General features: G+C 34.2%; 1 protein-coding gene across 1 annotated transcript; it reads right to left on the bottom strand.

Moving 5' to 3' along the window:
* Positions 1 to 9,339: 9,339 nt before the first annotated feature.
* LOC114730958 (TMV resistance protein N-like) lies at positions 9,340 to 18,470 on the bottom strand (the record flags this gene model as incomplete). The annotated part of the gene is made up of 5 exons (XM_028918073.1): positions 18,240 to 18,470; positions 11,296 to 11,384; positions 10,956 to 11,006; positions 10,360 to 10,854; positions 9,340 to 10,207 (listed from the first exon to the last, which is right to left on the bottom strand). Coding segments are annotated over exons 1-5 (1,734 nt in total), but the record flags the coding sequence as incomplete, so codon positions are not given.
* Between the last annotated feature and the right edge of the window lie 6,400 nt (positions 18,471 to 24,870).

The raw sequence follows: 24,870 nt of genomic DNA on the forward strand, positions 1-24,870 counted from the left end.
TTTAATGGTGTTCTTTGAAAATGTATCTTTTTGGCAAAAAAGTTCCTTTTTTGTCGCATATTTATGGGCTTTGATATGGCCAAGAAACAGAGTAAACCACACTCATTGATGATTTTGCCGGTTGAGTTAAAACAAAGCCTTTGTGCTTTGGATTTGAAGTAGCTTATTTTTAGAATAGATTTTGGATTAGTACTAGAAAAAATAGCTTATTTTTAATATGATTTTTTTAAAAAAATAAGATTGAATAAAAGTTAAATTGAATAAGGTGAATTGTGTTTGAAATGGAGTTTTTAAAAATTAGTTTGTAAAAATTAGATTAGGTAAAAGATTATTTGGATTATGATTGAATAAAAATAAGTTTGTTTGTAAAATTACCAAAATAGACATGAGTTTTAATAAATAATAAAACATGATAAAAAAAATTTACATAATACAATAAATTTAAATTAATTTAACATAAAAAAGTAAAATTTAATGGTGGAAGGCTGAGTCAACACGCCAAGTCGTGTCCCGTTTGTCACTTTTGCGGATTGCGGTGTTGCTTCCTTGTATCATCATTTGGCCATTTGCTTGTTCGGAGGGTGAGGGTGTGTCTCCTTTTCTCTTTCGTTTTTTTTTTTTTTTGCCCCTCTTTATAAATATTTCGAAACTGGGACGAAGTTGCGAGACAACTAAACTTTGCTTATTTATTTCATGTTTTTTTTATCAACAACAACTTTTATAAAAATGCATATTTTGGAGGCTCTAATATCCCACCTCCTTCCAATTTTTATTGTAATACCCCAACCTTCTTAGTCTCTGTCCCGTATTAAATGTAAGGAGTACATATCTAATTTTAATTTTAAGAGATTAAAAAAAATTAGCTCAGATAATTATTTGTGAAAAAATATTCTTAATATATGCAATCCATATGTAAACTTTTCTAAAATAGCTTTCATATAATTGTAGTAATTTCGTATTCCACACCTTAGAATAAGAACATGTGGAATGCTTATATTGTTTCTCTTATTTTTGCTCTGTTTTAACGTATTAATAGAGTTATAATTCTTCTGTTGCAAACTACTATTGCCATGTAACACCCCAAAAAACAAAAGAAAAAAAAACTGCGCGCACAAAAATCACTTCAAAAGAAAGAAGTAGAGATGGAATTGCAGCAAATTTTCTTTCTTTTTTTTTTTCTTTTTTTTTTGTCTTAAAGACGTCAAAAGGATTTACACAAAACAGAGGGAGCATTATTTACCAACATCCTTTTCTTCTTTGAGAGCTCTCGAGGTACTGGGGATGATTGTTTGCTTTGGTGCTTTAATGGTGTTCTTTGAAAATGTATCTTTTTGGCAAAAAGATTTCTTTTTGTCGCATAATTATGGGCTTTGATATGGCCAAGAAACAGAGTAAACCACACTCTTTGATGATTTTGCTAGGTGAGTGATAAAGCCCAATTTTTATATATTTTATCCCACAATAATTTAGGATTTAAATGATAATTTTGAGTTTAAATGAACTTTTTGTGCATTATCGGATTAATCGGTTGATTTTTGGATTTTGCATAAAAATTGAGATTTTGGACTAAAAATATAAATATTTTGTGATTTCCTATTTTTGACTTGGAATTAATTTTTCTATTTCTTTAGAAACAAGTCTCATATTTTTAAAAAGATTATTTTTAGAAAGCTTTGCAATTTCTTGTCTAATTTTTATGCATATGTGATATTTAATTTTTGATTATATTTGGATATAATCTACATTAATGGATGCACTTAAATTCTTGTAGGTCAAGAAAGAGTATATAGGAAATCCAATGGTGCAAGATTGTTTCTTGGAATCTAAGCACAATCTAATAGCTAATATCAAGTGAGTCAATTAATTACTAATGGACTTGAGTTTTGGATCCAAGAGAATTTCCTTTTCTCTCATTAAAATAATCCCTCCAGCCTATGCCTAGATTACTCTTTCCTTCTCCATTCACACGGACGGAAGAACTCAACGCCTACTCCATCTCTTACCCATAAAATATTCATTGTTCTCCATCCCTCCAGTCACGCCACTTCTCAGTTATCCACCCAACATCACTATCACTTTCACCATTCATTGCGTCACACAACCATGAATTGCACTAAGGAGCCTGGAGGAGGAGACAGTTAATGGAAGCTTAAGCTTATTAAGGAGGCAACTTGGGAGGAGCATGGAGGAGACTTGAGCCTTGGGCTAACACTTGAAGACCACAAGGGAGTGATGTTCCATTTATCTTTTTAATTCAAGGACTTGAGATTATTTAGTTTTAAATAATTTTGAGTTATATTTTTGTGAGACAATTTAGTTCTAGATTGTCATTTTTATCCTTGGATTGGATTAATATTTGGATTTTGTTTGTATTGAGACACTTGTTGGAATTTATGTTTAGAACCTTTGCATTGTTAATTGAGTTTTCATTATGAGTTTAATTATCAATGTGGTTTGAATTGCAAAATTTGAGTTCTTTTGCCTCTTAATTGTTTAATTAAGTTGGTTAATTGTCTAATTGTTTAATTGGATAATTTCAAACATAATTTTCAGAATTAATTGAATTATCTTCATTGGTTTTAATAGGCTTAATTAACCAACCTTATACTGTTATGAGTTCTCTAATGGTTTAAGGGTTTTTGAAGTTAAGGGTTTTCTTTATTTCAAGTAGGTAGTTAAGTTTATTAATTCCACTCTCTTATCATCTCCTTTCGGTCTAATTACCTGATTAAGGTTATGAAGGTTGAATTCATGCGAATCCTAAGTTGTCCCCTCTACCTCACCGAAGAGAAACTTCTTAACTTTTACTTGCTAATTCTCTTTGCTTTCTGATTAATTTTCTTTATTCATTATTTTTATTTTCCTTCAAAAAACCCCCCAAAAATTGCATTGCATTCATTTAGTTTGATTTAATTTTCATATAGATTTTAGGACATTTGCATTTTACATTTAGAATTAGAATTTTGCATTTTAGTTTAGGTCCAATTTATTGCATTTTTTTTATCACCTGAATTTTTACCTAAAGAAACCCATAAATTGCTCATTGGAAGTAATAACCTAGGTCGATCCTAAATTACAAATTAATTGGGACCTAGTTTAATTGAGTGCTTTTACGACAGAGGCATCATCAAAGGGGTACCTTTGTGTTTTTCTCCATGTTGAATCGTGTAGACAAAAGCAAGTCATTTTGGTATGTACCATGTGATATTTTAAAAGGAAGCCATTCAAGTGTTTTCATCATGGATTTTAAGTCTTCATACTCTCAATGCTTGGCATTTTGTTATCAATTATTATTTCAATATCCTTTTTACCTGTTCTGTTTGTTTGTGCTTAGCAACATAGAGAAATATTTATTTCTAACATGACGGTTATGAATTCGAATTTGTTCAGGAAACTCATATTGATAGCGATCTCGAACTTCTTGATGACTTAGAATTTTGTCAACAATTACTAAAAGAGTTTTTCGAGACAATCCTACATCATCTGACAAGTAATAATTGTCTTGTTTTTGGCTGAACAAGCATTATTTATATATTGTATTTATATTTTTACTTCTGATGATGTCGTTGGAATATTAGACAGGTCAGGACATCATCTTTTGTTTAACTTATAATGTATTTTGGCAAGTATGAGCAAATTACACTTGATATTTAGCATGAAAGGTTTCCTAGAACGATTAAAGAATTAGTAGTGATTTATTATTTTTTTCCGTCTAAATAGTTTTGATCAAATTTTTTGACCCTAGAATTAGCGCGAGCTCCTTTCCTAGAAATCATAGCGTTAACCTTATGCCATGCAAGCCGAAGTCACATTTTTATTTTCCACTGTTGTGAATCATACAGAGAAAGCACTTTATGCTTTGAAGAAGATGCAACCAAAGAAAAGGAAACTTGTCAATCGTCGGGCCTCAAAAAGTCACAAGATAAGGTTAGTTGATGAAGATGGCATTTCCTTGTTTATATACATATATATTGCTAAATTCTCCAAAACTGAAAAGAGATTTTTGACTAATTTGCTGTTTATATTGTGTAATGCAACATTGAAGGTATAATGTTCATGAAAATGTCGTAAACTTCATGGCTCCTAAGTTCATGAATCTTCCACCTATGGTTCCTAAACTTTTTGGAGATTTGTTCGGGTTAAAGTCACAGGAATTATCTAGTGGGACAGCATAATCATGCACTTGGAAAACAGATAATGACATCAAGTGTTGTGTAGTAACTTGTCATAATATATTTGTACTCATCTAATCAACATTATATTGTTTATTGAGGAACTTTATTTTTCTCCTTAAAAGGCAAAAATTTAGTGTAGTGGTGAGGATTGGTAGTTTACAGAAGGTTTTAGTTTCAAATCTTCTATGTTCTTAACGTATTTAGCTTTCGTGGACAACATATATTTCCATGAGCAATCTGTCCAAGTGCGGCATAGTTATCCATTACGTTCATATTGAATAGCAATTCCATTATGTGGGATGATGCAGACTTAGATAAATCTTATTTAAGTTGCATACATTAATAGCAAGTGATTATTTTCCCCCACTTTTTTACATGCTTTATACTTTAAGTTTACATCAAATTTTATTTTAATTTCTTGAGTTTTTAAAGTGTACTTTTATTTTCTTAATTTTAACATCTTAAATTTAAGATCAAACTAAAATTTGATGCAGATTTAAAGGACTACGCATATATGTTATACTTTTTTTTATTAAATCTCTATGTAACTAGGATAAATTCAGTAATTTAGTGAAGAGATTGGTGTTATTACCTATGCCATGAACTTGGAAAGATTTATCAACCTTGTAAGTAAAATCAATGTAAACAGGAACTTTCGTCAATTAACTGCTAGTCCTAGTGCTACTTGTACCACATTTCCAAAACTTAATAACTATTTCAAATATGATTAATAAATCACACCTAACATATATGCATGCCCCAAACAATTTTAGTCATATTTAAAGAAAGGATTTTTTTTTTATGGTCGAGTCTAACTAAAAAAATTTCAACATGCAAACAAATAAAACTAAGGAACTTCAAGTTAAATATTGAGACTAACTGAAAATTTTAACGAATAAACAAATATTAAGGGCATAAAATATAGAATAATTTTTTTTAAAAAAAACTATTACCTTGTCGTTGTCAAAAAATGATAGGTATCACTGTGCGTCCATTAACAGAGAGAAGTTATAAGAGTAAGAGATAAGAAGCATTAATTAAAATCTTTCAACCCTACTTCATTTTCATAAAAAATCAAGCTTATTAAATTTTTCACTCTCCCATTATCATTCAACCAGACAAATTAATGAATAAAGACACGTGGTTTTGCTGGAAAAAAATAATGACGTTTCATTAAGTAAACAACTTATTGTAATAAAATATGAGTTATGGTAATACTTTATGTTATAGTTTAATTTAGTAAAATATATGTTATGCAAGCAGGCTATACATGTTTTTGAAGTACAAGTTGGAGGATACTCTATGTATAGTAAATAATGAATAATCCCAACGAAATTGCTTTGCAATAGAAAATTATTTCTCCACTTGTTTTTAAATAAGTTATACAATGTACACGAGCACAAAGTAACAAATGATAGAACAATTATTGAAAAGAAACGTTAAGATTAATAATTTCTCGAGTGTTTTCTAAAGTTGTGAGGAAGGGCTCAATAAATCACAATTCAATATATATATTTATATATATCTTTGATTTCATATAATATGAAGGGAAAATTATGAAGGGAAAATTACTGCTAGATCTCAAGTGAGAAAACCAAGTATAAATAAATTCTTTTTTGAAAAAAATTGTAAATGACCACAATGGCAATTAACCACGTTGATCAACTTGGAATGATTGACGGTGGCTGATCAAACAAATATCTTTTATTTTATTGTAGTTTACAATTTAAATATCATAACATTTTAACATTTACAAGTTGAGCTAATTCATAAGTAATCGTTCTACTTTCTCATAATAAAATTGCTTAGTAAGGAAATTGTTTGTCACGCTAGTTATTATACTCACATCACATGGAGAATAACACACACAACAGGTGCAGTTATTGTGAAGCGAAAATAAGATTAACAAGTTTTATGTGATTAAGTTATGAGGAAGCCCTCCGTACATGAATTACATATTAAAAAAACAGAAAAATTAATATTTCATAAAAAAATAATATTAATATGTAATTAAAAAAATGAGACTGATAATTTTATGACCTGAAAAATTTAAATGATAATTAATATCATCACTAGTCCTTCATAAAGCGAACAACTAAGTCATTACCACAAAAATAATTATTTAACCCGTATTCACTGCTGAAAAGAAGAAAATGAGGATGTTGGGGCATCAGCGTCTTCTCCAAGTAGTTATAAAAGACTGTGAAAGAATGATGAGACAAAGGGGATAGTGGGGAAGAGAGTTGTACTGCTAAGAGAGGCTGAATCCTCCTTCCGCAATCTTCATTAAGTGATTTGAGGAATATTGAAACTTGAGGGATGCTACTGCAACCTGCATTATTATTTCCAATACTATCACCCTCTTTTAATGTCAGTCGAATCAATAGTGACCAGCGAGAGATGGTGTTGGGAATAAGTAGTGTTGTTAAGAATGTATCGTCCATCCTACTATCATCCTCATTGGCCTCTTCTTGTTCATCTTCCATTAATAATAATGTCATCTCTACTACTTGATCACCTTTACTACTTATTTCTCTTTCATTCTCACTAATCATTTCTCTATCATCCTCATCCTCTTCTTTATCATCTTCCACACACCCTTTGCCTCTATCACCCCTCACCCTCACAGTAATACTAAAGTAGTCTTTTTGTTGTAATGATGATCAACATGATAGGTATGATGTTGGTTGAAATCATGCCCAAACTCAATTAGACCCTCCAACCATTCAACTATCCTCACAAATGGAAGTAAAGTCGCCAAACTTTGTATTCCCATTCTCATGAATTCTGTCGTCTCTTTCAATGGCATTGTCACATGCTCAAATCCAACACCACACATCATCTTGCCACATACTATCATCTTCATTGTCACTTTATTGAATGTCAAATCGACAAGATCTAAATAATTGTGCATAATCACTAAACCTGATGAACTTCTCCCTTTCATACTGCCCCCGACATTTATTTGCATCGGCCCACGATCTTCTATAAATAAATTGACATTCTGTTTCGGGACAGTCGAAGAATGGATTTGACCCAAATTGATGCAACCATTAAGATATATAGTTTCAATATTAGGGGCTTGAGACAAATCTGGGAGTACCTTGAGATTTTTTGAATCCCATAGATTTATTTTCTTTAGATTTGGAAATTGCTGGGGGAAAAAAAACAAAGTAATAGTGTTAAATAAATTACATAACTACACGCATGTACAATTTACTCAACAATTTTTTTCATGCCCATTACAAGAACAGTTGGACTCTCCGCAGATAGTACAATTACTACTACCATCAATTTAAAGATAGTAATAAAGCAAACATTTGCATTGTGAATTACTTTAGTCAATGTTTCTTAGAATCACAACAAAAAAAAATTATGACATATGAGAAACTATACGTACCTGATCCCAAAGCTGTTGGATATTACTGTTAGGCAAATTAAGTTCAATGAGATTTTTAGCACAAAATTGTAATGGCACAGATGGTAGTGGATATTCTTCCCAACTAAGAAACCTTAATTCTTTAGAAAGATAATCCAATGGCTCACAAATATTCAACTTTGAAGGCTTTCCTCGATCTGACTTGCAAACTTGAAGGGACATTAAATAATGCATTCTTCGAAAATGGCTAGCCATCAATGTGATGCTTTCTATCTTGCTTGCATCCAACAACATGCATCGAATTGCCTCAATCGCCTGGTGATAATATCAAATTGAGGGAAACAAAATTATCATTACCTAAAAAAATGACCATAAATACTATAGAACAATTAAATATATCAACTGTTATCCAAATTAACACCTCTATATTCATTTTATTCAAAATTCCTTACAATTCATGTTTTTCCCTTAATATATGAATTTCTCAACAATAATAAATAAACAGACACACTGTTGCATATACCTATATGCATGTGCAGATATTTAGAATATAACTATAAAAGCGAAATTTTTTTTTTTTAATTTTCCCATTGAACATCAAATAAGGGTAAATTATGCTCAACACGCGTATGCATATATCACTTAGTGAAAGTTCTTTGTACACTAATTTTATCTTTTAAAATAACGCATCACGAAAGTCCTAAAAAATTTTAAATTATAATTCTTCTGAATATTACTAATTGTTATTGCAATCCTGTTTATCTTCTTCATGTCTAATGATGAGCATTGAATTCCTTCAGCCGCCTACTGATGAAATTATGGGAAAAAAATCGGTAATATGTAAAAGGTGATCAAATAATAAATAGGACAATTAAATATATTTCTTTTAGGAATTTCTAAATGTATATAAAACCGCCTGGCATATATAAAACTCTTTAAAAAAAATTTACGTTTAAATTTCATAATTTGTCCCTTTTTGCAATATTACTGAATTTTTATCAAGAAAATGCGTGAGTATGCATGTGCAGTGCGTAAGTATACACGCAATCACTTTCATACTACATCAATCTTTGCTACTGCTATTAATTAATATAAAAAATGTCAATCTTCGTGGATAATTTTATAATTTATTGAAGATCATTCATGCTCTAAATTTAAAAATACGTCTTACATCATCCTAATCATATTTTATCTAAGAACTAATAGAAAGTTTAAAAGTTTAAGCTTAAAATTACACCTAATATATTTAGGACCAAATTCAATATAACACCTAGCGTAGTTAATATATTTAATATAAGACCCAATATATTTTTAAAATTTTTAAATATAAAACTAAAACTTTAAGCTTAAAAAAATCACACCTAATAAAAAGACTTTGCTTTGCTCCAACCAATTTTAGTCAAAGAAAGGAGTTTTCTTTTAGAAAAAAAAGGGGTCTATTTGGGCAAATATTAAAACTTATCGAAGAATTTAATGAATAAACAAATAACTTTAAGAAAATACATCACAAGAAAAAGAAATATTAACTATTAAGAGAATAAAGAATATAACTAAAAAATGAAGTATTACCTGGTCATTGTGGAAAAAGTGATAAATGTCCTCGTGCCTCCATAGTCGAACAGGGGTTTTACGACCAGAGAATAATTGTTGGCTTGAAATTTCAAGGCCTATTTCCCTCACAAGATCATGCATTCCAATGACATCATTATGATTATTAAATGAAATGAGGGACTTTTCTCTTAGAACACTTATCTCAATATGCATAGAAGAGCAATATAATTGTCTCATTAGGTTCATAGAAATACGAACTCCTTGCTTGATTAAGAATGCTAGGTCAAGAAACACATTCTGCTGTTTGTCATCAAGTCCATCGAAACTCAACTTCAGAACATCAACAATGTCCTTGGGTGGAGCTTGATTTAGTTTTTCCAAAGCACTTTCCCACTCTTCTTTTTGTCTGCCATAGAGGAAGCAACCCAGCACTACTAGGGCTAATGGGTTTCCGTGACAATATTCCACTACTGATTTTGATAACTCCATGTAACCTTTAGATGGCTCATCTCGCTTGAATGCTTTCAAATTGAAGAGATGAAAAGCATCTTCAAAATCCAAATCCGGAACATGATATGTTGAAAATGCCGCAGAAGCATTCTTCAGCACTTGCATGTCCCTTGATGTGATAATAATTCTACTTCCTTCTCCAAACCAATCAAGTACCTTGGTTAAATCTACCGCTACTATTGAATTGTCCACATCATCAAGTATAAGAAGAATTTTTTTGTTCTGAAGCCTATTTTTCACAAAAGTGGATTTTATTTCATAGATGCTAATATCCTCATCTTTTAATAATTCTTTGAGGCAATTCTTCTGCAACTCATCCAAACTAATTCTTTTTAATTGCTCTTTGACATTTTCAATAAAGGAGAAAGCATCAAATTGAGCTTTCAACTCTTGAAATATGGCTTTAGCAATTGTGGTCTTACCAGCACCGCCCATACCCCATATTCCCACAATGCGAGCCTCACTCAGAAGCCTTTGAATGTTTTTAATATGTCGAGCAATGCCAATGAGTCCTTCAAGATGAGATGATGACGCATAGCTCAACTTCCTCAAAATATCCTTGACAATCTCTTCAATAAGTTTGAATTCAGGTCTAGCACAAATGTCAATCAAAAGAAAATGCATATTTAATAGGAGAAAATAGGAATAGAGAAATAAAAATAACAACAATAATTTGCTGGGATTCTAAAAATTAATTAAATAAATCCCCCGAACCAACAACAAAAGGAACATTTTTGAAGCTACCTGGTGCTGTGAGAATCCCATCCAGAGAGACCTGTGGATTGGAATAAAGCATTTCTCCACTTTTGCAATTTTTGTTGGTTGTCTTTAAATCTTTGCTTCAATACATCAAATCCTCTTCCAAAATTCCCATTTTGTTTGCGTACGTCTGAGGGATCTACATCATAGAAAATAGGTATTGCAACCCTTCCAAATTTACGCTTGCATTCTAATATATGAACAAGCTCATCCACACACCAAGTTGAAGAAGCATAATTCTCAGAGAAAATAATTACAGATATTTCTGATTCCTCTATAGTTCTTAGAAGAACCGGTGAGATTGGTTCTCCTTTTCGAAGTTCATGATCCATAAAAGTGTGAATGCCCGCATTTCGAAGTCCTTTGTAAAGATTACTTGCAAAATTGTGGCGAGTGTCTTCTCCTCTAAAGCTAAGGAACACATCATAGTTGGTAGCACGAGGAGAAACCGTTTGAGTTAAAATAATATCGTCTTCAAAGCTACAGGAAGAAACAAACAGTGAACAGATATTGCGTTATGTGTTGGAGAAAATCAAACAATCAAATAAAGAGTGCGAGGTTATTTAGAAGAAGGTAGCTACCTGGCATCAATAGCAACAGGTTGGTTACCATTACGCGAACAAGAGATGAGTCTGATAGTTTTGGAAATTAATACTCCCAATAGGATCAATAAAGCTTTTTGGAGCATTGAAGCAATGGTTGTGATAGCAGTTTCTAGCTTCAGCTTTCAGCAAGAGAGGTAGCTAGGGACGATATTATAAACACTAGAAGAAAGAAGAAATTAACAAATTTTTTTTTGCAGTATTTGTCCCGTGAGAAGAAAACACCGAAAATTTTAGGGAAATGCTTGCAAAACAGTATATTTTAATAGGATGAAGCAAGTGGAAGAGAAAAAGAAAAGAATTAATGGACCGTACTAACCTGGCGGATGTCAGCTTAATTAGCTCACAGCATCTAAAACATCTCAGTTTCGAGCTTAATTTGCAGACGTCTTCCTCTTCAATCAAGTTCTTCAAACAAATTTAATGAATAATTAATAATTGAATATAATGAATTTTTTTAGGATTAACACAGACACAAGGGAAAGTACTAGTAAAACTGGATATCGGGTGGGATTAAGCAAATGGATCATGAGAAAAGAGAATACGCCCTGCTGATTGCCTTTTTCACGCATAACAACGAAATGGAGAGTGATTAAGGTGAATGAAAGAAACACTTCACTTTTTCAAATAAAATAAATAAATCAGTCACTTACTTCATTAAGAAAAATATGAATAAATAAATGAAGAGCTAGATCAATAGATCAAGTGCGTCCATATCTTTGAAGGTTTTAGGACTTTGTTTTTCCAGAAGTTGAAGTATAAAGGAAATTCAAATGTTAGTTTTATTAGATGTACGACAGTAAGGGAGCTAAGGAGGAGATCGAATCAACAGCACTAGGAGAAGAAATAAAACAACAAATCTTTTGCCGGCAGAAGAATAGAAGGATGATGGATTCATGGGACAAACCAACTCAAAGAGAAGAAAGAACCTGGATGTGGAGGGAAGCGCCAAAGAAATAGCTCATAAGCAAAGCTTGGTCTCAAAAATGGCAGCTTCAGAATTTGTAGATCAGAATTTATCTCAGCCTTCCTAGTCAACAAGTCAAGTTGTGCCGTGTTTGTCACTCCTATGGATTGCGGTGTTGCTTCTTTGTATCATCATTCGGCCATTTGCTTGTTCGTGGGTTTCCTTTCTTTTTCTCTTTATAAATATTTCGAAAGTGGGACGAAGTTGCGAGACAACTAAACTTTACTTATTTATTTTATGTTTTTTTTAATCACCAACAACTTTATTTATTTTCAAACTAGTTATAGGGAAAAGTATTAAAGTTGTTTTAATGGTTTTGGTGCTTTAATTTCTTTATTATTTCGTTTACAAAGAAATTTCCAAGCTTTTTCTCTTGTACGATGCACGGGAAAAATTTACTTCAATTAGTATAATTAATAATAGCAATTTATTGTAATCTATATTATCCCCAAAAACATCAACACAATATAAACCACTTCATCTATAGATGATGATATTGAAATTGGCTTATATTTAATCCTTAGAGTCAGATATTGTTGACGAAAAATAGTAGCATTGTTTCACTAAAAAAAAAATATAATAGCATTGTGACAAGTTAATTAACCATTTGAACTATACAAAAATAGTTATTTAAAAACAAAAATAATCAGGATTACATTTTGACTCAATATAATTGCTATCTCTTTTCCAATCTCATATATCATTATAGATATATAAATTGGCGCAAGGTCTACTTTTTTTTTTTTTAAAAAAAAACGTTATAATTTCATTTTTTTTGTGGGAAAATTGCAAATAAAGACCTTCAAAAATATAAAATTGCAATTTAGGTACTTCAATTCACAAAATTACTGAGAGATCGGGTCTCAAATATGAATTATGAAATGTAAGAAAAAAGACTAAATTGCCCTTCTTCTCTTTCTTCCATCACCTTATCTTCTTCTCTTTCCCACTGTGGTCCAATCCAGGAGTTCTCTCTTCCCCCTCCTTTTCTTTCTTCCATCATCTCATTTCTTTCTCTTTTCTAGTGACCTCAAGGCTCTATGTGGGGTATGTGTGAGTTAGTGGGGATTTAGTTTAGGGAGCATGGTGGAGCGATTTTATCGACTAATGAAAGAGATTTTTTAACTGGGAAGATTAATGGAAGGGCAGTGCTCAATGGGGACTAGAGTTATGGGGATTTATGGATGAGAAATTCTGGTAAAAATTGGATCGATGACAAAGTATAGATCCCCATTGCTCTGTCACTACATCCAACTATTTGTTCGCTCTAAGTTCCACTGTGACAAGCAAAGCGAAGATGAACTCAAGGGGTAGGTGGAACTATCAATTTCATGCGTGTGTTGAAGAGCTTGGACACAAGCCTTCTCCCATTGCACAAAATATTGACATGGAACAAAAAGAATCGAAAGCACATGTGCAGTTTGGTTGGGAGAATTGGATTGGCCCCTTCACAGTGTTGCTCAATCACAGAAGCTCGAATGGGGTTTTGATTGCATGATTGGGCCCGCCCTTCGATGGATGCCGCTAGGTTGGGAAGAATGATATAAGATTGGGGCATCCTAGATCTGCGACCATGAAGATGATGATGAGCAATATTTTTTTAGCAACCATGGGGAAAGAATCAAAGCGGAGGAGCTTGGGCACCCAAGATGGTGTTTTTTTTCCCCCCTTGGTTTTGGTTTCCTTCATTTTAGTTTTGCTTCTTTCTCCCCCCTCACATTACAGGATCTCTTCTTTTTCTATTTACTCATTTCAACAGAGAAATTAAAGTTATATGAAACCTTATCGAAACTTGTTATTAGTCTTACTTAACTTGTATTGCCTAATTGAACTTGTCATGAATCCTATCTCAGAAGTGCTTACTATCAAGGAAATCTGCAAATTCTGATTTCAACAGAGAAATTTAAAATTGTGTCAAAATCTTATAAGAACTTGTCATTGGCCTTACTTAACTTGTCATTGGCCCAACTGAACTTGTCATTTTATAAATAAATGTGGAAATTTAGCTATTTTAATAGAAAATCTCAAATTTGTATGAGTAGCTTATCAGAAGTTGTCATTGGCCTTACTTACTTGTCATTTCATAAATAAATATGAAAATTCAATCATTCTAACAAAGAAACTCAAATTTGTATGAAAACCTTATCAGAAGTTGTCATTTGACTAACTGAACTTGTCATTTCGTAAAGAAATATGAAAATTTTGTCATTTTAACAGTTTAAACTCAAATTTGTATGAGTAGATTATCATAAGTTGTCATTCGAATTATTAAAGCTGTCATTAGCCTTACTGAAGTTGTCACTCATCCAAGAATGTGAAAATTGTCATTTTAATGCACAAACTTAAATTTCTATCAAATGCTTATCAGAACTTGTCACTTGTGTTACTAAACTTGTTATTCATCTTAATAAACTTGTCATTGGCATCTCATTAGCATTAAATCAACACTTGTTATTAAAGTTTGCAATAGGAAATGACAAGTTTGTAATAGAAAATTACAACTCTACAATAAGAAATAACAAGTTTGTAATAAGAATTACAAGTCTGCAATATGGAATTATAAATCCGCAATAAAAAATAACAAGTCTGCAATAGGAAATAACAAGTCTATAATAGAAAATAACAAGTTTATAATAAAAAATAATAAGCCTGAAATGAAAAATCACAACTCTGATATAGGAAATTACAAGTCTACAACAGAAAATAATAAGTCCGAAATAGAGAATTATAAGTCTAAAATAGAAAATTACAGGTCTAGAATAGGAAATTATAAGTCTCTAATAGAAAATAACAAGTCCAAATAACCATCTAACATCGATGACATCAAAGCTAATTTTGAACATTTCTTGACAATATCAAGTCCATGCAATCATTTGATAACTGCATTCATAGATAAAGTAACATATAATTATCATTTGATAACATATAATCATCTGAATGAGGGCGTGTTATTGGTAGGCTAGGCTTCACTCACCTGTTTCTCAAAATGCATCCTCTTCAAACCCTATGACAAAGATGTTAAGAGTTGTTAGCTTATACTTGAAAAGCTTGGATTTCAATTTTTGTGCTTCTTGTTGGGCTGATTGATTATTTGTTCATCCCTTTCTAACTTCAAAGATAAAAGACATTGGGACCCAGGCGGGTGCTTTGCTTGCTTGGTTGAAAGAGCTTAAAAAAAAAAAAAATCCTACCCGCCCACAACTCAACACAAACACAAATGTAATCTATTCAATGTATTGCCTCAAATGCTTAGTTGAAATGCTTAGTTGAAAGAGAAGGACGAAGTGGGAGAGAGGAGAGAAGGATATGAGTTTGTGAGGACAGAGCAGAGAAGGATATCCGAAACCGGTGGGTATTTTTGTCTTTTAATCAACATTACATAATTGCAAATTGAGACCAGGTCGTCTATAGTAATTTTTTAAATTCAAGGTTCTTGATTGTCATTTTATATATTAGCGGTCTTTATTTGTAATTTTTTCTTTTTTTTCCAAAAATTTTATTTTACAATAACATTTTACTAAGCGATTGTACTTTATGCAAAAGCTTAACATTTATTTGCCAATATGCTTTTTGTATTTGCATAAAAAGTAAATTAATCTTGCACACAGGATAATATGCTATGTATAGAAGTTAGAAATAATCTTTCCTTATGAAAAACCCGTAAAAGCTTTTTTCTTAAAAGATTATTAGTGCCATTCTCCAAAAGGACAAAATAAAGCCCAATGATCAAAGATCTTATACACAATTCAATAGGCCAGACGCCTCCAAATCACTTGAACACCATATATGGTGTTTATGAAAGCGACAAAATTAAGCCCAATGATCAAAGATCTTTTACACAATTCAATCGGCCAGACGCCTCTAAACTCACTTGAACACCATATATGTCTTTAATCTGACCTGTGATTATGTTTTGCATAACTCTTGAACGGATTCTTCCAAGCCAATACCATGGTTATTATTCCTACCTGCAGAGGAAAATAAGCAAACTTTGACCACGTAATATCTGACAACCATCCCCATCTTGTTTTGCACAGTACAGCAACATGTACCACAACTCCGAGAACTATGCGAACATTCTAGAATAAGCTTTTTTTCTCTTGGTAAGTCTATCAGCAACTTGTAACCAAAGTTATCATTAAACCGATATCATTAAGCTAACATTGTATCAAACAAACAATACATGAATAAACAGGCAAGGAAATGAAAAAAAATATAATAACTGAACCTTTTCCTTGCAGTTGCAAGCTCTCTTAATTCCTCCTACGAATAGAGAAGGGTTTGACGTCAAATTTACCAGAAATACCATAGATGTGGTTCATGTTGCAATATTTAAGTTAGCTATCCAAGAGTAACGGTCTACTGATTTGTTTTACCTTTATATCTGTTTACTTTGCTATAGAATATGAAGAACTCAAACAACCACCACCTACCATCAAGATTTACATTTTATTTTATTTCGTATATTTTGTTCCTTTTTGCAGACTTTTTTTTTGTTTTACTTTTTTCCCTGGAAGGAATGAACAGACAGACATCCACTACATATTTGCGATCTTTGATCTTTTAAGATGCTAAAGTTTCAACATATTGGTGCCCAAACTAACAAATACTTTGTCATAACATAGCTCAGGTTGTTAATTCACTTCTTGCTTTAGAACGTACTCAAGGAGACCAGGAATATTTTCAAAAGGTAAAAATATTTCTCCTCTAGTCCTTAATATAAAGTCTCAGCAAATAATGATAGAGGTATGATCCAATCACATTCTTTTTGAGATGGTATTTACAGAACTGTCGGTAAAAATTTGAAATCAGTCTTCTTAAAGCAATGCTCTTCTCTGGGAGTTCAGAAATAAAAGAACTGTGAATTCTAAAGCGCTATAAAGTAATGCTCTTCCATATTTTTAAAATGTGTCATCTTCTATTCACTAACCAACGGAAAAGCAACAAATATGCATCTATCAAAACAATCTTCATTCACTCAATAATTTTATTCTAACTATCAAAGATTACAAATTGTTGCACCATTTTTCCAAGCCATGCGGAAAAACAAATAGAGACGATATACCCAAAAAAAAAAAAAAGCACCACCCAAACAAAATTTCATACGTGCATTTTAACAAAACCCCTATCACAAACGTATTTTGCAGCATGCTATAATTTTAGCGTTCCCCATTTTTCAATCTAGACGAACCAAACATTGGGCAGCCTAAAAATAAGTTAGCCGAATATAGCAAAGTGATAATAGCATTTAAAACAATAGAAGAACTAACCTATGGATTCAAGCATCATAATACTTACAGACCAGCATTAGGTTTTTTTTTTTTGAGGGGGGGAGTGGAGGACAAAATGTCGGAAGAACTCAAGGTCGGAGGCAAATAATGCACTGAAAGCAGTAGAAGCCCCAGAAGAAAAATATCAGAATCGACGATTTCAGCGGTGAGTTCTTTAGGCACATCTTAGAAGTGATAATGAGGAATCAATTGCGTTCGCCAAGAACCTGTCAAATTATAGAAAATACATATATTATAAGTAACGATTTCAAACTAAGCATACAATACTGGAATAAAGGGCCATCAAGAAAGCTTAAGCAATGGAGTTAAATTATATCTAAACCTTCAAAAAATTGCCGGAACGTATCAGGAAGGAGAAAAATTAACCGTTTCATGACATTAGCATAGAGCCTTTGTTGTCTAATAAATGCTCTTGTAAGCTGCTTACTCACTACGATGAAATAGAAGATGAAGAAAGCCGGAATTAAAAAAAAAAATGAGAAGGTGGGCAGAAAATCCCACCTTGAACTTAGCGTACGATATTCTAGGTTAGATAGATGAGGAGTTTCCAACAGCAATGGCAAGCTCAGAAAGCAGAGAAGAGTGTATGAAAAGAAAAGCAAACTTGAAAAGAAGGGGTATAGAGAGAGAAGAAGGGATAAATGGGAGGGGGATTTTCAAAATTTAAAACTTAAATCTGTCGCTCAAGAGAAAGGGCCACGAAGCACATACAAGCCGGTACTATTCATAGAGTTGATCGTTACTGTTCATAGAACGGTGAAAACAGAGTGGAGCCATTGAATTTGTAAATGGCTTGGCTGCTTTGATTTTGATTTAATACTTATATTGATAGTTATAGGGAATAAAATTAGGGGAAATTGCAAATAAAGACCCCCCAATATATAAAATGGCAATCAGGGACCCCCAATTTGAGAAATTGCTGCAGAGGACCCGGTCCCAATTTGCAATTATGAAATGTAAGGAAAATGGCTGAAATGCCCCTCACTCATTTGAAAAGAAAAAAACCTGTCCGCGCTCTCCTCCCCCCCAAAACGCGCGGTAACTTCCTTTGTATATCCCGTCGGCCATTCTTTGCGGTGTGCTCTGTTTATTTGTGCGCAAGAGTTTGTTTCCATTTTGCGGCGATAGGAGTATTGTGTGAGAGAAGAGTGTATTTGCTGTGGGAGAGGAGAACGGAGTCGTGCTGGAATAGTGATCTATCGACATCATCAAAGGCAAGGGAGGAGGTAGAGGCATCGTGACAGTCGTGTGTGGCTATCAAAGTTAACAGCGGCATTTGGCGACAAAATCTGGTGGTAAGTTTCAAGCTTTAGTTTGTTTGTGTTCGTTGCTGCCTGTGTGATACATTAACGAGAGGGAAGGGAATGCGTTTAGGGCAGGAACGTATATATATGTTTTTTCTGTTGAATATGCTGTGACTGATTGGCGAAAAATGGTTATCTGTGGAAGAAGATGGGCGAATGGGTTTGGGTGGGAAGGGAATTAGAAGATCAGTTAGGAGGATGACAAGATTAGTTTGGGAAATGACGACACTTGAATGGGTAAAGGGCAAATTGAATTGGTTAACTATTAATTGATCTGAAGAGATGTTGAAGTGATAGTGTCGTTTAAAATGACAAAATTGAAGTAGGGGGATTGACAAGTTGATAATGCAAAATAAGAATGTGTAATTGACAAGTTGGTAATAGAAAATAACAAGTTGAATATAATGAATAACAAGTTATTGAGCAGTTGGGAATAAGAAGGTTGCCATGGGTTCCTAACAAGTTAACAATAGGAAATGACAAGTTTAAAAATGACAATAAGAAGTTGGGAATAAGAAAGGCGATTATGACAAATGGAGAACTTTATAATGTAAAATAACTAGTTGATAATTATAAATGACAAGTTAATGATGAGAAATAACAAGCATGAGAAGTAGTTGAGACTAACAAGTTTACTTTGAGAAATTAACAACTTGCTTATATGAAATTACAAGTTCATGTTTCGAAATAAGAAGTAAATGGTGGTGATGTAAGAAGGCTGTTGGTTACAGAATAGGTTGTTAACAGAGGTGATAGTTAGTTAGTAAATGTGGTTGTGAAGGATTGTATGTTGAATATTTTGCAGGAAGAGGAAGATGGCATCAGAAGGAGCCTCTGGATCAAAAAAGGCACACAACGGTTGGGTGTTATTCAGAAGTGAGTTTATGGCCACAATAGCTGACCCTGACATGACAGCCAAACAAAAAAGAGATGCTGCGTCAAATGCATGGAAAGCTCTGGCCGCTGAAGAGAAGATGAGGTACACCGAGGAGGTGAAGAAAAGAAGGGCACAAAAGGGAGAAGAGGAGAAAAAGAAACATGTCCCATCATTTCTAACCCGGGTGTCCCTGAAGGGATTAAGAAAATTACTGCACTTTGTGAACAATAATGAAGACTTAAGGGAGAGGGTTGAGAGGATGGGCTTCGGGAGGCTGTTGAAGGTTGGATTAAAGAGACTACCCCGTGATCTCATTGTGACCATGCTGAGATCATATGACCCGCCAACGCATCAATTTACAATCAGGGGCAAATCAGAGGAAATAGGAGCAGAAGATGTTGAGCAACTGCTAGGAATCCGTCACGGTGGGGAGGAGGTGAAAACTAAAGTTGATGAGAGTGATGCTACGTATCAGGAGTTGAGAAATGAATATCGGAAAGTGTCATTCAGCAAAATACTAAACGACATTGTTTCAGGGGAGGAGGATCACAGATTCGAGTTTTTATTTGTGCTATACACCCTGGGTACTTTTCTATGTCCGAATTCAAGCTCAGAAGTGAGTGAGAAGTTGGTTAGAGTCATGCGCTGCACAATGGATGACTTTGGAAAGTATGATTGGGCTACCTATATTATAAAGGACCTCTGGAAAGAAATGGGAGACTATGTCAAAGGGTACAGGCGGGGCAATGAAGGGCAGGGGAGTAGCACTGTTGGTGGCTGCATATACTTACTTCTGGTATGACTATTTTATTTGTCATTGTGTTTGCATTTGATTACCGATGTGCATAACGTTAATGTTGTATATATGTGGCTGGCTTGCAGCTTTTTTTTGGTGAGAATTTTAACCTAAACACGCCTGTTGGCCGAGAGTCCACTACTGCAATTGAATACTGGACTGATGAGAAGATAAAAGAATTGGCCAGCAAGGAGAGGAAGAGTGTTAGGGGAATTATGTATGGAGGAAAAGGCAGTGAAGCTGTGACAGGGAAAGAAGAGAGGATAATTGTAGAGTTTTTGGACCCGGTATGTGGTATAATTGGTAAACTAAAGTTTTTATTTCGTAACCTGAACTTGTTATCTGCCATAGTATTGTTGTCATTTCCTATACTGAAGTTCTGATTTGCTATAGTGACATAGAGCTTTGTCATTGTTAAGTTGTAATTTGGCAAACTTAAGTTGTTATTCGCAATACTTATGCTGTGATTGGCCATATTGAACTTATCAATAGGTAGACTGACTTGTGATTTTGTATATTGAACTTGTCATTCGGTATAATGAACTTGTCATCTGCGATACGTGAGTTGTGATATGGTTTACTGAACTTGTCATTCGGTATAATGAACTTGTCATTTGCCATACGTGAGTTGTGATATGATTTACTGAACTTGTAATTCTGTATAATGAACTTGTGATCTACCATACCTTAATTGTAATTTGGTTTACTGATGTTGTCATTCGGTATGATCAACTTGTCATCTGCCATACACGAGTTGTGATATGGTTTACTGAACTTGTCATTTGGTATAATGAACTTGTCATCTGCCATACGTGAGTTGTGATTTTGTTTACTTAACTTGTCATTCGGTATAATGAACTTGTCATTTGCCATACGTGAGTTGTGATATGATTTACTGAACTTGTAATTCTGTATAATGAACTTGTGATCTACCATACCTTAATTGTAATTTGGTTTACTGATGTTGTCATTCGGTATGATAACTTGTCATCTGCCATACACGAGTTGTGATATGGTTTACTGAACTTGTCATTCGGTATAATGAACTTGTCATCTGCCATACGTGAGTTGTGATATGGTTTACTGAACTTGTCATTCGTATAATGAACTTGTCATCTGCCATACGTGAGTTGTGATTTGATTTACTGAACTTGTAATTCTGTATAATGAACTTGTGATCTGCCATACCTGAATTGTAATCTGGTTTACTGAGGTTGTCATTCGGTATAATAAACTTGTGATCTGCCATACCTAAGTTGTTATTTTGTTTATTGAACTTGTAATTCTGTATAATGAACTTGTGATCTGCCATACCTGAATTGTAATCTGGTTTACTGAGGTTGTCATTCGGTACAATAAACTTGTGATCTGCCATACCTAAGTTGTGATTTTGTTTACTAAACTTGTAATTCTATATAATGAACTTGTATATATAATGAACTTGTGATCTGCCATACCTGAATTGTAATCTGGTTTACTGAACTTGTCAATATGTCATAGTGAAGGTGTCATTTTCCATAGTGAACTTGTTGTTGTATATACTTACTTGATTAATGTCTTTTACATGCAGGAGCTGAAGAAGTTACGTGAGCGCCTAATGAAGAGGATAGAGGAAGGGCAAAAGATGCTAATGAAAATGGTGGATGAGGAGTTGGTGAAGGTGCAAATCCCAAGACAGGGAGATGGTGGGAAGGGTAAATCAAGAGGAAAGGCTCGGGTTGAGACAGTGCCTACAAATAGAAGTGACTCTGAAGATGATGAGGAGGAGAGGCGCAACAATGATGACACAACTGAGGAAAAGGAGAAGGATGAAGTAAGCAGTGAAGATGGAGACAGTCATGGGAAGGGCGACACAGAGAATGACAGCGACAATGAAGAGATGGAGGAAGAGGGTCAAGGGGATGGTGATGACAGGAGCGAAGGGGAGAGGGAATACAAGGGTGATGCAGAGGGTGACATACCTGCAGCCAGTCCCCCTAGGGAAGTGTCACCCACCATTGAAGGTGATGAGGGTGACATACCTGCAGCCAGTCCCCCTAGGGAAGTGTCACCCACCATTGAAGGTGATGAGGCAGAAGGTCACTCACCGATGGAGGTATCCCCCCTGGCCATTGTTGAATATGTTGGGCCTGATCCAGAACCTGTATCTGTGGAGGCACAACAACTAAGGAGATCTACTAGGGTTCGGTTCAGCAAGATCAAGTCTCCTTGGTTGGAGTTGAAGGCACAATCAAGAGTGAAGAGGCCTATGGAGCCCAAGGATATTTTGTTCAACTTAGTCAGCCGAGCTGTCAAAGGTGATGAGGGTGAGATGTAAGTGAAAATCTTTGCTTATGTGATCTTATTTGTTGACTACATGTTAACATAACACATCTAGTAACTCACTTGAATATGTTTCAGTCCTTTGATCAGAATGTTTGATGAAGACATCCCCCGACGATTGCTGCATTCGCTTGGTGGAAATAACAGGGTGAGTAACCGAGTGATGTCGTTGGTCTGTAAGGCTTTGGTGCAAGAGCAGCAGGCAGTTGAAGGCCGAGTTAAGAGGCATATATTTGATGCAGACTTCATGGTGAGGTTTCTGTATTACTAATAGGCTTTGTTGATTTACAAGATTGGAAATGAAAATGACAGAATAAAGTGTGTTACAGTGAATAAGAACTTGGTTTTCTGCATTTCACAGGCCATAATGACCCGTGATCCAGCTCGTTGGGATCCTAACCAGCATGCACGACAAATACTTCCGCATTATGTTGGCTACAACATAGGTGACTGTGACTTGATTCTGGGTCCTGCTCTAGTTGGGGAGCATTGGTTCTGTTTTGCATTCGAACCAAAGACCCAGAAGTTTAATGTCCTTGATTCCATGCGAGCAAGTTTACAGCGTAAGAAGACCACCTCCAAGCAGAAGAAGGCAGCCACATATGACCCCCAAGAAATGGCCATCACCGGATGTGTAAGATGTTACTGACCTGTGCATGTTAGATAGGGAAATGACAGTTTTATATTGTTATCCTTTTGATGAATATGGCATATGTGCAGAGGGATCGGTTTGAAGACATACTTCACATGGTCAGACCAGATTTTAGTGATAACTTGGAAATTGTCTGGCCTGATGTACCACAGCAGAAAAATTTGTGAGTGTATACACCCTACTCATGTGATATGTTATTTGGCTGTGTTGGTTTGAGGAGCTGAAACTGTTAGGGTGGTGTTGTGGGCAGGAGGGACTGTGGTGTGCATGTGCTCATATGGCTCAAGAAATGGGAGCCTGATGTTTCCCTTGAATATACCGAGGTATTGACATTACCTTATTTATTGTGCAATCAAGAGTGACCACGTGTGACTTGTTTGGTGGTAAACTTGCTGTGCAGGCTGATGTGTCCTCTTTTCGGCGCGAGCTGATGTGGTGGCTGGTGAACCATGATGACAATGAATGCCGTCAGAATGTGTATGATCTTATCTCACAACCAGAGAAGGGCCGAATGACCAAGAAGAGGAGAACGTCTTTATAGAGAGCATTTAAATTAGGCTGTGACTTTTACTAACTTTGTCAATTGATTCATTTGTTGAAATTGTATGCCAATTATTGTAATGGTTATGATATGCTTGGATTGATGGTATAACAGCACTTATATTTGGAATGACAAATTTCCCTTTAGTCAGGCCAAATGGCCAATGACAAGTTTAGTACAGGTAACGACAAGTTCATTATGGCCAATGACAACTTGTGAAAAGGTTTCATACAAATTTGTGATTCTGTATTAAAGGTGGCTAAATTTGCACATTGATTCACGGAATGAGAGGTTGACAAAGGAAAATGACAAGTTGACAATGCCAAATCACTGGTTCCCAAGATGTTTTCATGTAAGGGAAAATTTCTATTCCAATTAGTGGAATTCCACTTATGACAATCACAGAATGACAGGTTCACTAACGAAATTGACAAGTTGACTAGTGAAACTTACAAGTTCCCATAAGGTTTTCGTGAAACCGAGATTTTCCGTTGAGATGAGTGGATTCCCACTTATGATAATCACGGAATGACAAGTTCACTAAGGAAAGTGACAAGTTCACCAGCGAAAGTTACAAGTTCGAATAATGTTTTCATGAAACGACTGGATTTTCACTACTGGTAAACACAAGGTTACAACTTCAGAAAGGGAAATGACAAGTTTATTATGGAAAATGACAATTTCCCAGAAGGTTTTAATACATTTTCATACTTTTGAAGACAATGATTACATTGCACATTTCTGACAGCAACCACTTCTGATAAACACGGAATGACAACTTCATATTGCCAAATGACAACTTTACTATGGCACATGACAAGTTCCTATATGGTTTTGACACATTTCATTTTCTAACAGCAACCACTTCTGATAAACACGGAATGACAACTTCATATTGCCAAATGACAACTTTACTATGGCACATGACAAGTTCCTATATGGTTTTGACACATTTCGTTTTCTGACAGCAACCACTTCTGATAAACACGGAATGACAACTTCATATTGCCAAATGACAACTTTACTATGGCACATGACAAGTTCCTATATGGTTTTGACACATTTCGTTTTCTGACAGCAACCACTTCTGATAAACACGGAATGACAACTTCATATTGCCAAATGACAACTTTACTATGGCACA

This window comes from Neltuma alba, unplaced genomic scaffold, assembly GCF_004799145.2.
Source record: "Neltuma alba isolate B1F8T4 unplaced genomic scaffold, ASM479914v2 tig00012791_pilon, whole genome shotgun sequence".
NCBI classification, from domain to species: domain Eukaryota; kingdom Viridiplantae; phylum Streptophyta; class Magnoliopsida; order Fabales; family Fabaceae; genus Neltuma; species Neltuma alba.